At 34.8% G+C, this 12,500-nt stretch overlaps 1 protein-coding gene across 1 annotated transcript in view; it reads left to right on the top strand.

Moving 5' to 3' along the window:
* LOC135216434 (sodium-dependent dopamine transporter-like) overlaps positions 1–12,500 on the top strand; it is a 259,994-nt gene that overhangs the window by 118,822 nt on the left and 128,672 nt on the right. The window contains exon 2 of the mRNA XM_064251797.1: positions 8,884–9,208. Within this exon, the coding sequence (XP_064107867.1) occupies positions 8,998–9,208 (211 nt within the window). The 5' untranslated portion in view covers positions 8,884–8,997. The remainder of the gene's footprint in view (positions 1–8,883; positions 9,209–12,500) is intronic.

Here is a 12,500-nt window from a genome sequence, read left to right as displayed (position 1 = left end):
TTGTAAAAATTCTTTCAAAACAGTAAGTAGAGAGAAAGCGGGATTACAATCATAAATAACATTTTTATTACACGATTTAAAACAATAAAAGTCTTTTAAAATAAAAGACATGATTATAGATCCTCTCGAATGAAATTAAGTTGTCATTTCCTTGAGTGCCGTCACAAACCTTTCCACTTCGCATGGAATAATCTTGAACAACAAGACAAAGTTTTAAACTTATCCAACACCCCCCTTACTGTAAATCAACATTTAGTTTTAAATTTAGGCTTATCCTTTGCCCTTATGCCAGACCGCAAAAACAACCTAGACTTCATAGTGGCTTTTGATAAATTCATATCTGACAAAAACTACAGCCGTGAAGAGATATGTTTAAAAGGAGTGTTACTAAATGCTTTAACTGACCTTCATAAGAAATATCCTGTTCCCCGCAGATTCATGATAGCCATCCACTCGCTAAAAAAGTTAGATGTTATAATAAGTAGATCCGACAAAGACGGCAAAATTGTAATAATGGACAAAGACTTCTACCTCGACAAAATCAACCAGCTCCTTAGCGACACAAATACTTACGAAAAACTGACGAAAAATCCCCTCCAGAACGTTCCCACAGAATTTTTTCGGAAAGTAAGATTAATTGGCCAAGACAAAAGGAGTATTGAACTATTAGAGAAATTTAAAGTAATTAATCCTAAATTACCCTACTTTTATGGTCTTCCCAAAACTCACAAAGACAATCTTCCATTCAGACCCATCGTTTCATGCGCCGGAGCTTTCAATTACAAAATTTCTAAATGGTTAGCTGGCCTCCTTTCTCCTTTTTTAGGCACTTTTTCTCCCAGTCACATCAAACATTCGGAAGACTTTTGTCACAAATTCAGAGAAGCACATATACCACTTCACAACACAAAACTTTTAAGCCTTGACGTAGACTCCCTATTCACAAAAGTACCAGTACAGGACGTTCTTCAGTTTTTAAGGGAAAAATTATCCCCCTATTCAGATCATTTCCCTTTGGCACTTGACAAAATAATAAAGTTAGTTGAATTATGTGCATCTAATAACGTATTTTCATTCGGGGAATCATTCTACAAGCAAAAATTCGGGTGTAGTATGGGTAGTCCTTTAAGTCCTATTTTAGCCAATCTGTACATGGAATACTTTGAAACTACAGTAATAAATGCAATAAAACCCAAAAAACATGCTGTGGATGAGATACGTGGATGACATACTAACATTTTGGGATAATAAGTGGGGTAATTTTAATGAATTCCTCTCAAAATTAAACGCATTAGTGCCCAGCATCAAATTTAAAGTTGAATGGGAAACAGACAACAAAATTCCTTTTCTTGATGTTTTAATAATCAGAGACACGACAGAATACAAATTTACCATATACAGAAAACCAACGTTCTCACTTTCATATATTCACTACTTTAGCTATCATGACAATACTATCAAGATAGGTGTAGCTAGCAACCTATTCTTAAGAGCCTTACGAATTTGTTCCCCAGATTTCCTGGAAAAAGAATTTGAACTAATTCGCAAGCAACTTTCATCTTTAAAGTATCCTGACCATATAATTGAGAAAGCAATTCAAAAAGCAAACGTAATTTTCTACCGACCCCCTAAAGACAAGACCAGAGACACACCCAACAATAAAATAAAAATTCCCCACCTGGAGACGATTAAGAGAGTAACTCACACCCTTGGGAAATCCAACCCTTTTGCATTTACCTACCCAAATACCTTAGCCAAATCCCTGATTAACATCCAACAAAAGACATCTCCCAAAGACTCTGGGGTATATGAGATCCCATGCCAGGACTGTGACCAATCTTACATCGGATTTACAGGTAAATCACTTCCCCAGAGATTAATACAACACAAACGGTCAGTTAGGTATGGACAACAGAACTCGGCTATTTTCAACCATATAAATGAACATAACCATAGAATAAACTGGAATATGTCACGTGTAATTTATAGCAGCAACTGCCGGTACAAGAGTCAAATGATGGAATCGGCCTTAATAAAAGAGAAGCAGGTAATGAACATCTCAAAAGGGAATTGGATATCAGATATTGTCGACGCAGTGTTCATTCAACCAACGCTTAAGAAGATTAAAGGAAGATTATCAGCGGGGGTGACCTAAATTGGCTTACTTGTGGACGAATCTCTTGGTATAAATACCACCTTTTCTGTAAACTTTTCTCCATTCATATACCTGAAGAGAGAGACAGCAGTCTCTGAAATATAGTACTTTTCTCTCTACATTTTGGTGTTTTTATGGGCTCCTTTTATTAGATATATATATATATATATATATATATATATATATATATATATATATATATATATATATATATATATATATATATATATATATATGTGTGTGTGTGTGTGTGTGTGTGTATGTTTGTATATAATTTTTGCCTTTCATTTGTCACACACTACCCTGCCACCTCCCATTATTGCCCCTTAACTACTTCACACCCTTCCTCTTGGCTTTAAGTAGGCCCTAAGTATCTGAAATTCTACAAATTTTTCAAATATAGAGCCCTTCTGTGTTGTATAAGTAAACCATCCCCTTCCCGTTTGGTGGACCTAATATCCTCAGTTTTACCCAGATTTGGTTTCATACCACCCTGTTCAAGAGATGCCTGCCGCTCTCTTACCTTCTTGTTGACTGTACCCTTAACTATAAAGGTTGTATTTAATTTTTCTACTCTTACCGTAGTTCAAAAACAAGAAAAGCAAACGGATGATCACTCTTATACATTTTGTCATATAAATAATTTCTCGGCTTCTTAAAATCAACATAAATGTAACTATTTCATCATTCATTAGAAATAATTACCAATTTCACATTGCAATTAATGGAAGTAAAATATAAAAGGTTATTATTTTGCAAAAAATGATTTTAGAAAATAAAGAACTCTTCAAATAACACCATAATAAAATTCATAGATTTAAGTGCTCACTTTTGTTTTCTTTTTGTTTAAGGTTAAAATCCGGGGGAACTTTTCTTATTTTGCAGCGTTATAAAAATCCTAAGAATAGCTTCTACAAAAGTGTTTCTATTCAGCTGGAATTTCTTTCATTGTGTAGTTTTCAAAACGTAAGTTTCTTGGGGCGTTGATTTTTCTGGCATTTCTTTAAAATATGCTTAATAGATACTTGCAGTTGACAGATATCACAAATTGCTTGGGGGACTGTGAGGTGTGTACATAAGAAATGTTAGATTTCTATGTCCTATTCTAAATCTTGTTAAGAGTACTGTTTGTTTTCTATCATTTCTTGAAGATGATGGCCATTCTCTGAAAGTGTCTGTAATAGTTCTAATTTGTTTATTACGAGAGTGGTATCCCAGTCACATCGCCATTTGTCATTTTTCCATATCACTAAGTTGATTAAATTTAACCAATCTTCGACTGGAAGATGGAATTGAAAGATTGGTAACCTTATTGTGGTTTTAGCTGCGATTTCCGCTTTTTCGTTTCCTTCATTTCCTACATGAGATGGAAACCACATATCATTAATTGTATGCGATTTCATGGCTTCAATTGCACTTTTTAAGTCACTGTATTTTGCAACATCATTTAATGTTTATATGGATATTGTCCTTATTGCAATTTTAATTGCATAAAATTCTGCAATATATACGGATGCTTGTGATGACAAAGTAAATTGCATTTTAACCAAATTAAAACGAGAAACTAATTACATGACACAATTAAATCCGAAGAAAATGACTTTCTGAGGTGAGCCAAATCATTTTTCGGTTAGTCCAAAGAAAGTCTTGTAATTATTGTAAGTCATACTGTGAACGTCATTTACATAAGTCATGTGGGAGTAGAATACAGACTTTTAAAGCAAGGCAAAGAAAGAAAAAAAGTTGCTAAACTATAATCAAGATAACAGCTGCGATGTAAACAAACAAGCGTGGTGATTAAAGAAAAACAAAAGGGTTGAGGAAAAAAAAATCCGCGCTTTGGACTTGAGTACATAACGGACAGGCTCGTGATAGGCAGAGGAAGGGGGAGCGAGACAATTGGATCCTTCAACTGGGGTGAATTTAGTTCGTCTATTGTTGGGGTAAGAAGGAGAGGGTTGGCAATGGATGACAAAGGGAGAAAGAGAGGGAAGAGGAGCTGAAGAAAAAAAGGATGAGGTGTTTCTGACTCCTTTCATAGGCCCAACATGATTTTCTTTTTATTTACGCAGGTAATCCACAAGTACAGCTTTTTATTACTTTTTTATCAACATACATTACGCAGAACAGCTAAAGGATTTGAACTTGACTGACAAACATCTATTGAATAGAATGTTCGCATCTTAAAAAGGAAAGAGCATAGAAACATTTGGATAAGAGCACAAACTGAATAAACGCAGAATTTATTTAAAACACAGCATATACATCAATAAATCCCTTTGAAAACGCAAACAACAAGAAAAAAGAAGTGTGCTCAAACGTAACCTCAACCAAAGGATCTTTTCCCAGACTGACCGCAGGCTTGGCACAACCCCAGGTTGAAGACCGTTACTTGAATGATCACTGCCTGGCATAAGGCCATTAAATATGGCACCTAAACGAGACAGCTGTCACTGGGGCTGCAGAGGTCTTTATATCAATTAAACAATGCATAAAGCACAAAGAATGAGGCACCATATATGTACATATTGTACCTGCATTTCAGATTTTTAAAGAATGGAGTAGAGAAGAACCAGTTGCCCGCTGGGTGAGAGTGAGAAATATAGAATGATTTATGAAAAACAAGAAAGAAAAAATAAAATATATACAACAAAGACAAAGGAGAAACCGTGATATATACTTGAATTAACCCAGTTAGTTTAAATATATATAACTTGTTTTGACGGTTGCAAAATGTGTTTACAATTCTGTAACTAACTTGAAAAAGTTTTGACGGATAAATAAAATATAAATAGCTGTGTACCATTAGAACTCATATTAAGTAAAGTTATCTTATTGTTTATTGTGTTTGTATACATATCAGATTCACTGACTGGGTTGTTAATTATTGTGAATGAATGAACTGTAGTAACAGCCCACGGAATGAGGATCCTAAAAACCTCCAAATATCAGACTTATTCTTTATTAATCGGAACAAAGTTTCTGGAGTCATTCTGTAATTGATGGTTACAAGTTTCCATCATATAGTAATACCAAACAATACAGGCACTATATCTAACGTGAATATACAGTTAAATCATTATTCAAAAAGTGTGATAAAGTCTATTACGGACAGACGGGTAAATCTCTTTCACAACGTCTTAAACAGCACCAATATTCTGTGAGAACTGGGCAAATATTGAATGCATTATTCGTACATATGAGAGAGTTAGATCATCCTATTAACTGGAGTCAAGCAAGAGCCTTAATCCCATGTAATGACACAGTTAAAAGGAATATCATTGAATCTTGTTTCATCAAGTCAAATAATAGAAATGTTCTAAATTTAAGTCTAGGTTTATTTAAACTTGATGCTTTCATAATGAAAAAAGTTGTAGATAAATATAAGCAACAATAATATATTCAGTATTTACATGTTTTGGACTGTGAAGATACTTTGTAATTTCAGTTAGGGTCAAATCTGTTTAGGTTTGTGACCATGTGATATCTGATAATCTTGGATTATCTCTTTTAATTTTTATCCTTTTGACAATTAACCATCTGGTATTCTTGATCTTGTTGTGTACCTGAGACCTTTCTCTTCAATTGTATTTCATTAGCTCCTTTACAATGTCTTAGTAAAGACGAAAGCGCTTGGATTTCTGACTATCATTTTCCTGTGGTATTCGCTTACTTATGAAGTCACGTGCATCTACTGTGCTTTCTTAAGCATATATATATATATATATATATATATATATATATATATATATATATATATATATATATATATATATATTTACTTATATATACATAAATATTTCTATATATAATTATTATTATGATTGTACCTAAGAAGTGTGCAGCTGTTGTGGATAACTGGCTTGTATTTGCATCTGACCTAATCAAAGAGGTACAATCAGAAAAGTAAAGTAAATTGAGGCTGACGGCCTGTCCCAGAGTAGGTATTGATTATGCAAACTTGCTCTACCTCGGAATTGATATATTTTCATATATGTACCGAAGGGGAATTTTTAGTTGATTATAATTTCGTCCCCCCATGGGATCGAACCACTGTATCAGTGGACGGGAAACGAAATCAGAAACGGACAGTGACGCTATAAAGTCGGCCAGCAGAGAGGCTATAAGTTTATATAGATTCTGACAATTACAAATCACCATCGATCTCGGTGTTTTGTAATTAGAATTGATATAAAACCCCCTCAACCATGCTAGCCGATTCGAGCGTTTGACCAAGGTAGCCTTGTTATGAATACTTATCACATCACCGTGATTCATATAAATCATTCGAGCTACAAATGTCCTTTAATATCTAATTCACTCTACCTCGGAATTGATATATTTTCATATATGTACCGAATCGGCTCGCATGGTTGATCGGGTTTCATATCGATTCTAATTACAAAACAACAAGATCGATGGTGATTTGTAATGGTCAGAATCGATATAAACTTATAGCCTCTCTGCTGGCCGACTCGATAGCATCACTGTCCGTTTCGGATTTAGTTTCCCGTCCACTGGATGGTGGTTCGATCCCATGGGGGGACCAAATTATTATCAACTAAAAATTCCCCTTCGGTACATATATGAAAATATATCAATTCCAAGGTAGAGCGAATTAGATATTAAAGGACATTTGGAGCTCAAATGATTTATATGAATCACGGTGATGTGATAAGTATTCATAACAAGGTTACGTTGGTCAAACGCTCGAATCGGCTAGCAAGGTTGAGGGGGTTTCATATCGATTCTAATTGCAAAACATCGAGATCGACGGTGATTTGTAATGGTCAGAATCGATATAAATTTATAGCCTCCCTACTGGCCGACTCGATAGCGTCACTGTCCGTTTCTGATTTCGTTTCCCGTCCACTGGACGGTGGTTCGATCTCATGGGGGGACGAAATTATTATCAACTAATAATTCCCCTTCGGTACATATATGAAAATATATCAATTCCGAGGTAGAGCGAATTAGATATTAAAGGGCATTTGTAGCTCAAATGATTTATATGAATCACGGTGATGTGATAAGTATTCATAACAAGGCTACGTTGGTCAAACGCTCGAATCGGCTAGCATGGTTGAGGGGGTTTCATATCGATTCTAATTACAAAACACCGAGATCGACGGTGATTTGTAATGGTCAGAATCGATATAAACTTATAGCCTCTCTGCTGGCCGACTCGATAGCTTCACTGTCCGTTTCTGATTTCGTTTCCCGTCCACTGGATGGTGGTTCGATCCCATGGGGGGGACGAAATTATTATCAACTAAAAATTCCCCTTCGGTACATATATGAAAATATATCAATTCCGAGGTAGAGCGAATTAGATATTAAAGGACATTTGTAGCTCGAATGAATCACGGTGATGTGATAAGTATTCATAACAAGGCAACGTTGGTCAAACGCTCGAATCGGCTAGCATGGTTGAGGGGGTTTCATATCGATTCTAATTACAAAACACCGAGATCGACAGTGATTTGTAATGGTCAGAATCGATATAAACTTATAGCCTCTCTGCTGGCCGACTCGATAGCATCACTGTCCGTTTCTGATTTCGTTTCCCGTCCACTGGACGGTGGTTCGATCCCAAGGGGGGACGAAATTATTATCAACTAAAAATTCCCCTTCGGTACATATATGAAAATATATCAATTCCGAGGTAGAGCGAATTAGATATTAAAGGACATTTGTAGCTCGAATGATATTATATATTTATATATTATATATATATATATATATCTAGATATATATATATATATTATATATATATATATAGACGAGAGATAGAGAGAGCAATGTGAATGTAAATGTATTGTATATAATCCGTAGGTGCGTGTCTGGTGCGGCGTATTTTTTTGTACACAAATAAACGAATACGTCCTCACACATATTGTATGCAATAAAAAACAGAGCTAAAATAAGGGATGGCAAAAGCATAAAAAGGAAAAATGTTGAACTGGAATGTTTATTCAAATATCTGCAATGATTTAGGAAAACGAAATGACAAGTAAATAAGTGTTGCGAGAAAACAGACGATTCTAAGTTAGAGCATCTTCGGTGACGAGGTAACGACATGTTCCTTCTTTGCAAACATTACGTAAAAGGATATATACATATATATATATATATATATATATATATATATATATATATACTCGTATATATATAGTAAATTTTGTAAATGATGGCGTAACCTAACTAACTGTTTTATTTACAATTTGTTGAATTTCTGTCCGTCATTCTTATCAGTGCTTAAAATAAATTGTTTTACTTTTACTAATTTTACTGCTTTACGTGGTCTTGTAGTTCTTTCTTTTCTTATTGTCTCTTATATAAATTAATCTATTTGCCTTTCTTGTATCGTCTAAGACATCACACTCATGTTCACTATATGAATATATATATATATATATATATATATATATATATATATATATATATATATATAATATACACGTTTACTTGTCCTATCAATTGATTCATGCTATTATTTTAGTCTCACTTTACTAAGGATAGTATATCATCATATTTCTGTGAAAAAGGCCATCTTCGCTGTTTGTTTTCTATGAAATTAGAATAAAGAATGTCATCTAGGGGGCCGTTCATTAAGGTTATCGGACAGACAAGCCTGTTATTCTCTGTGTAACAACTTACACATCTGTCAGTTTCATAGGTCACTACATGTCTTTAACTTACTGTGTTTCTTCTTCTTCTTCTTACAGGATAGCCTATATGCACGTCGCTAGGAAAACGGCAGGATCACGTAAGGACTCTGCCCTTAAGCTGTTAAAACCGGGCTTGTAGAACCCCTCACCCGAAAGGCGTCGAGGCCCAAAATGGCGTGCGGGAACAAGAAATCCGCGGTGCCCTGCAGTGGACGCGGGGACACCGCTGCCCCAGGGGGTGAGACAGGGGTGGCCACCACTGAAGGGGAGGAGAGAGAGACCTGGGGTAAGAAGGTCGATTTTCTGCTGTCCGTCATAGGCTTTGCTGTCGATCTGGCAAATGTCTGGAGGTTTCCCTACTTGTGTTACAAGAATGGCGGAGGTGAGTTTGCTCAAAAATTTTTCATCTTAGTATAGGAATAAGGGCGGGTTCTCAGACATTGCAGTATTCTTGCGGCCGATTATTTTATCATTTAAGAGTATGACATGATTCTCCCTTAGACACAAAATTCTACGCTCAACAGTCATCTAGATTAGATTTTCATCTCAGATTTCATCCTCACATAATCATCCTTGGACTTTCAGCTGTTCATCAAAACGTGTCATTTAAAATCAGAAGAGACAAAAACTCGTGGAATTTTGCTGGAAAATCAGTTTTCAAGGTCACCACAATTCTGTCCGAAATAACTGACGTACAATATTTCTTCTTGTCAACAGGATCATAATCGACTTAGCCTCTGACAAAGGCAAATGACATCTTTCTTTTCACTCCGTTGATTTTCCACTGCTAAGATTACATAATATATAGGAAATGGCAGAGACCCAACTCAACACTTTAAATAACCAAACCGCACAAACAAAATGTTTTAACTAAAATTAAACCTTTAATCACGAAGCCACCAGAAAGAATACAATTCTTTTCAAGTAGGTCAGAAGTGAGCTGAAAACGTCAAGAAGATCCTGGACGACAAAAGAAATAAGAAGCCGAATAAAACTCGTCGGTATGAGCAAAAGCAAACGAGTTGAAAGACCTTTAAGTGGTGACTCCACGCACCTCTTAGCCAGGGAAAATACCGCTCTTGGTTGGTATGCCTTTTACCCCCAAATTCTTCGAGTGGCTCTTTGTGCCTTGTCGAAGTGTGGCTTTGGGCGATACTTTACTTCTTGCCTGGGATTTGAGGCGTCAGGGGGACAGGGATGAGGGACCCGGCCTGGCCATCATGGCCATCCCCTGTCCTGAGACGGGGAGGTGGGAAAGACCTTTCTGAAGGAGATGCAGGAAATTCGAGGAAACGAGAGAGAGAGAGAGAGAGAGAGAGAGAGAGAGAGAGAGAGAGAGAGAGAGAGAGAGAGAGAGAGTAGCCAGACTGTACTTTTTTTTTCTTTAGAATTCAAGGGAAATCTTAACAACAGAGCATCTTTCATGCCATGCGGTTGTTTCAAAATGGTTTTACACAGGGATCATGTATTCAGGCATAATTTTTCATTAAATTAAACTCCAATTAAATATGTATTAATTGGAGTTAGTATATTCGTAAAGGTTGAATATCTGTTTTAGATCCAGAAAATATTGGGTCTATACATAAAAATTGTTAGATCAGATGTCTGTTCTAATCCCATTGGAGACATTTCCTGAAAGGCTCGTTACTTCTCACTCTTAACTTTATTTCCTGGCGAAGATTGCAGGTTTAGAAAAGAATAAGAGAGAGAGAGAGAGAGAGAGAGAGAGAGAGAGAGAGAGAGAGAGAGAGAGAACAGTTACTTAACAAGCACACCTTCAGAGAGAGAGAGAGAGAGAGAGAGAGATAAATATAATAATCCTCTGATACTGTCAATACAAGCAGTCTTTTGAATACACTCCAAACAAAATCTAGCTTTCAGGTTTCGTTGCCACAACAGAAAAAATAGTAAGGTGGAACTTTTCTGTTGATGAATGCAAGTTTTTACGTTTTCATAAAAAGGTAAAGTTACTCGGATAAAAAATGAAACGCTGTCAAACAGCAGACTTCAAATTTCCTAATTTTATTATAATAATAATAATAATAATAATAATAATAATAATAATAATAATAATAATAATAATAATAATATTATTATTATATTATTAATTATTATTATTATTATTATTATTATTATTATTATTTTTTTTTTTTTTTTTTTTTTTTTTTTTTTTTTTTACAAATTATGCACTACACCAGTAAGAAACGAAATGGACTATGAAAAGTCTTTCATCAAAAAGTCAGCACACAGACACACACTCATACATACCCATACTCTGACGAAGCGTTCCACAAAGTGACTTCGCAGCAGCCAGATACTTGAACATAACAGATATAAATATGACTGAGTACTCTAAAGACAACAATGATCCATTAAAATGTTTATTAAACATGTGAAAAATCAGAGTAAGTTCATCAAACAAGTGTGAGGTATTCATAGAGGTTAAGTTAATTAAAAGTCATCACTCCAACAAACAACTATATCTCGGTCTTAACGTACTACAAGTCAATTGTTATAAAAATTTTAAATAAAACAGTTTTATTTTTAAATTCGAAATTTATAAGTGAAATTCGAAATTTATAAGTGGAATTCACAATCTTAAGAAAATTTACTATTACTTGAAAACAACAAAAAATTTAATTAATTCTTGAATTAATTATTAAACAAAATTATATCAAAATGAAGTTATCAAGAAATTAAATTAATCAAGTAAAATTAAAAATGTTAAGATATGCTTAAGATTTGAAAAGGAAATCTAAGTAAATTCAAATTAATTCACATGTGTTACAGGATGATTTAAATCAAGTATGAAATGTTAAAAAGAATTGTGAGTGAAAAAAGATGAAAACACACAATGTGTAAATGTATCGAATTTACCATCGATTGTGGAAACTAAGAACTGTAAGCACAGAATATATAAAAAAGAACACTTCAGAAGAACTTAACACATTTTACACAGATAATTGAAATGGGGAAAAAATGAATTAAATTCACAAAGTACCTTAAAGTATTTTAAGTGCACATAAAACTGTGCCTTTTAACAATACCTTTTTACGAGGTGCACCATCAAAATTCACCTAAACCACTTGATGGGCCTGTTACAAAAACACACTGTTTGCTACAATGTCTGCACAGATTCGACAAATAAACGCAATTCCATCAGATATTTAACAAACACTCAGAATGACCAAATACAAAATCTTTATGTTACTTTTACAAGTTGAAAATCTCTCTCTCTCTCTCTCTCTCTCTCTCTCTCTCTCTCTCTCTCTCTCTCTCTCTCTCTCTCTCTCTCTCTCTCTCTCTCAACTGTTAGTCCACCGTGAGAACATATACAAAAATATGAAAAGCGGAAATTAAACAGATGTGGTTTATCTAGACTTTGCAAAAGCTTTTGACAAGGTAGATCATAATATATTAGCGAAGAAAAGTAGAAAACATAATATCGTGGATAAAGTAGGAAGATGGTTAAAAGAATTTTTACACAACAGAAAACAGATAGTTATTGCTAACGATGAGAAATCGGATGAACCTAAGGTAATATCCGGTGTGCCACAAGGTACGGTGTTAGCTGCATTACTATTTGTTATTATGATTGCAGACATAGACAGTAATGTTAAGGACTCGGTAGTGAGTAGTTTCGCCGATGACACAAGAATAAGTAGAGAAATTAC

The sequence above is a fragment of the Macrobrachium nipponense genome, chromosome 6 (assembly GCF_015104395.2).
Source record: "Macrobrachium nipponense isolate FS-2020 chromosome 6, ASM1510439v2, whole genome shotgun sequence".
Taxonomy (NCBI): Eukaryota; Metazoa; Arthropoda; class Malacostraca; order Decapoda; family Palaemonidae; genus Macrobrachium; species Macrobrachium nipponense.
This window is presented reverse-complemented; position numbering and strand designations above follow the sequence as displayed.